General features: G+C 41.0%; 1 protein-coding gene across 1 annotated transcript; it reads left to right on the top strand.

Moving 5' to 3' along the window:
• Positions 1 to 2,322: 2,322 nt before the first annotated feature.
• LOC115273238 (olfactory receptor 7G3-like) lies at positions 2,323 to 3,310 on the top strand. The gene has a single exon (XM_029916225.1). It carries the CDS (start codon positions 2,372 to 2,374, stop codon positions 3,308 to 3,310), a length of 939 nt encoding a protein of 312 aa, XP_029772085.1. The 5' UTR covers positions 2,323 to 2,371.
• Positions 3,311 to 3,779: the final 469 nt, after the last annotated feature.

Here is a 3,779-nt window from a genome sequence, read left to right as displayed (position 1 = left end):
TGGTGTCCATGTACTTTTTAATTTCTTCTTTAACTTCTTGGTTAGCCCATTCATTTAGTAGGATGTTCTTTAGTTTCCAAGCATTTGTTACCTTTCCAAATTTTTTCTTGTTGTTGATTTCGAGTTTCATATTGTGGTCTGAAGATATACATGGTATGAGCTCAATCTTTTTGTACTTGTGAGGGCTGATTTGTGTCCCAGTATGTGGTCTATTCTGGAGAATGTTCCATGTGCACTCGAGAAGAATGTATATCCCACTGCTTTAGGATGAAATATTCTGAATGTATCTGTTAAGTGCATCTTGTCCAGTGTGTCATTCAGAGCCATTGTTTCCTTGTTTATTTTCTGTTTAGGTCATCTGTTTATTGCTGTAAGTGGGGTGTTGAAGTCACCTACTATTATGGTATTATCAATGAGTCTTTATGTTTAATGCCAATATTCTAAATAATTGTGATTGAACAGGATACTCTACAGTGATTCTAAAAGGACCACAAACAACGTTTTCAACAGTCTCATACTTGTCTATTTTGGCCTATATGACCTATTTGTTTTTTCTTACTGTTTTCTTACTGCTTTTAAAAGCTAATACATCAGGGGCCTCTGGGTGGCTTAGTTGGTTGAGTGCCTGACTCTTGATTTCAGTTCAGGTCATGAGCTAATGGTCTGTGGGATTGAGCACCCCTCCCCATGTTGAGCTATACATTGGATGTGGAGCCTGCTTAAGATTCCCTCTCTCTCTTTCTGTCCCTTCCCTGCTCATGCACTCTCTCTCCAAAGTAGAAAAATAAAAATAAAAGTTAATGTATTAAACTGCACTTTTATGGGTCCTCATAAATTATAAAATTTCCTTCTTTGACTTTAATTTGCTTTTTAATGTTGTTTGGTATTATTGATAAACGGATAATATTGGCTGTACTTTATTTTTGTGTTTAAATTTTTTTAAGTTTTTTTTTTAAAGTTTATTTATTTACTTTGAGGTGGGCAGACAGAGAGAGGGGGGACAGAAAGAGAGAGAGATAATCCCAAGCAGGCTCCACACTGTCAGTACAGAGCCAGATGTAAGACTTGAACTCACCAACTCGGATATCATGACCTGCGCCAAAGAGTTGGATGCCTAACTGACTGAGCCACCCAGGTGCCTTTGTATGTACTTTAAACAATTCATCCAATTCTTTGTAATTTCTTTCATTGTTCTTCTGCTTAGGAATTTTGCACACTTTTTCTTAAATGTATATAAAATTGAAGACAACTGCCCCTTAATTTAGAAATTCCTTCCTGTTGCAGAGACTTAATATTCAAACAGAAATCAGGCTTACTTCTACTTCTTCTTTTTTAAACAGAATGCAAAGAAAGGACTCTCATTCTCCTCATGTCCAGCTGAAAAGCCTTCATGATAGATGGTGTCTTTGTTCTTGGTTAAAGGATTTTATGGTAGGGAATTGCCTCTACAGTACGCTGCAAATTTCTTCTGTCACCTATCCAACCAATACAGGGAGAGCACCAGGTACTGTGCTAAGTGCTTAGGGTATGAAATGAAAATGAAATAGAAAAGGCAGAGGCGTCCTAACTTAAAGAAATAGAAAGAAATACAATACAAACATGCAGGGTATAATTAGAATGTATGGTCTGATTTAGTCTTTGGGATTGAAGTATATTATAGTACCTTGGTCATTATGATGGTGACAGAGGGACAGACTGGGACAGCAGTGGAGATGTGACTATAATTGCAAAAGAATTATCTATAAAAGTCTTTGCACAGCATCCTTCTCTGAGTCAAACTTCAGATGAGAATGTTCTATTTCCAGATACTGGGAAGATACTGGACAGATACTCATAAATGGTATGAGAACAAAAAAAAGTATTAAAGTCTGCAAGGCCTCATGATCTCCCTCTTCTCTGTTTCCCTGGACTTGAAGACATCACAGCTATAGGGCAGAACAGAAATGCTCATGAGGCTGATGGTCCGTTCACAGGAACTATACAGCAGAGGTGGAACAGTCATGAGTTGGGGATGACGCAGAGGAGCGCGCCTGGTGTGGGACATTAATTTTAATGATGTAATCCTGGGGGCACCTGCCTGGTTAGGTTGGTAGAGCATCCAACTCTTGATCAGGGTTGTGAGTCCGAGCCTCACATTGGGTATAGAGATTACGTAAAAATAATTTAAAAAAATAAAGAGGTGGTCCCAGTAGTAGTGGTAGAAGCAGGGAAGAGAGGATATTATTGAGGAGATTTTGGTCAACTAAAGAAATTACGACTTTTAGGTAAGACACAAGGCTTCATGAATGACCGTGTTTAAAATGTATGGCACAATCTTGTCACTGTTTTAACATTATTCTTGCTTTTTTTCCAGGCAATTTCCATAACTCATATGGAAGTAGGAAACAAAACAGCTATTTCAAAATTCATCCTTCTGGGACTTTCGGAAGATATAAACCTGCAGCCCCTCCTCTTTGGGCTGTTCCTGTACATGTACCTGGTCTGTGTTTTAGGGAACCTGCTCATCGTCCTGGCCATTAGCTCGGACCCCCACCTCCACACCCCCATGTACTTCTTCCTCGCCAACCTGTCCCTCACTGACATCTGTTTCACCTCCACCACTGTCCTCAAGATGTTAGTGAACATCCAGACACGGAGCAACACCATCACGTATGAAGGCTGCCTTACCCAAATGTGTTTTTTCATGATTTTTGCTGGACTAGATAATTTGCTACTGACTGTAATGGCCTATGATCGGTTTGTGGCCATCTGTCACCCCCTGCAGTACACGGTCATCATGAACCCTCGTCTCTGTGGTCTCCTGCTTCTGCTTTCTTGGTTAATCTGCCTGACCTATTCTTTGTTGCAAAGTTTGATGGCTTTGAGGGTGGCCTTCTGCAAAGAGACAGAAATTCCCCACTTCTTCTGTGAACTTGCTCAGATCCTCAAGCTTGCCTGCTCTGACACCCTTGTCAATGACATCCTGCTGTATTTTGTAACTGGCCTGCTGGGTGTTATTCCCCTGACTGGGATCCTTTTCTCTTATTCTAGAATTATCTCCTGCATAATGGGCATTACTTCAGCTGTGGGGAAATACAAAGCCTTTTCCACCTGTGGGTCTCACCTCTTAGTGATCTCTTTGTTCTATGGTGCAGGCCTTGGGGTCTACCTCACTTCTGGAACAGCCCATCCCTCCAGAAGGGGCTCAATAGCCTCAGTGATGTACACGGTGGTCACCCCCACGCTGAACCCCTTCATCTACAGCCTGAGGAACAGGGACATGAAAGGGGCTCTGAGGAGACTTTTCAGGAGAGGACCTTACTTTCAGTGAGATAACCAAAGTTAAGGACAGACAACAGAGATCCAAAGTGCTGATAATTGGTGTTCTTAAATATGTAAACTGAAGATAGAACATAAATACTACTCATGGTTTACCAGAAGAACATTCCTGAACACAGACTTGAAATAGCACACCAAAAGACTCACCAAACATCCAAGAAAAAGAATGGTCAACCAATAACTAAACTTTTCATGGAAATACATTATTTCAAGGACACAGACTCCTGTAAGCATCAAGGGAGAAGGCAAGTTAAGGAGTGCATTGGGAAGACGGCGGACAGGAGTGGCACGTGTTTCACGTTACTGACTCACGTTTGCCCTTCTCAGTTACGTTCTAGCTGCTCGCACCATGAATTCTGGACCATGGTTTCCCTGGTCTCAGTATGGAAACCACTATCTAGCATATTGATCTCCCTCACGCCATAAAATCTTACTGTAGTAAGTGCCCATTGACCTATACT

This window comes from Suricata suricatta, chromosome 12, assembly GCF_006229205.1.
Source record: "Suricata suricatta isolate VVHF042 chromosome 12, meerkat_22Aug2017_6uvM2_HiC, whole genome shotgun sequence".
In the NCBI taxonomy this organism is placed as follows: Eukaryota; Metazoa; Chordata; class Mammalia; order Carnivora; family Herpestidae; genus Suricata; species Suricata suricatta.
Note: the sequence above shows the minus strand (reverse complement) of the source record. Positions and strands in the feature narration are given on the sequence as shown.

What these genes read in the sequence shown, in the direction of transcription:
- LOC115273238 (XM_029916225.1), top strand. Translation starts at nt 2,372, where the DNA reads ATGGAAGTAGGAAACAAAACAGCTATTTCAAAATTCATCCTTCTGGGA.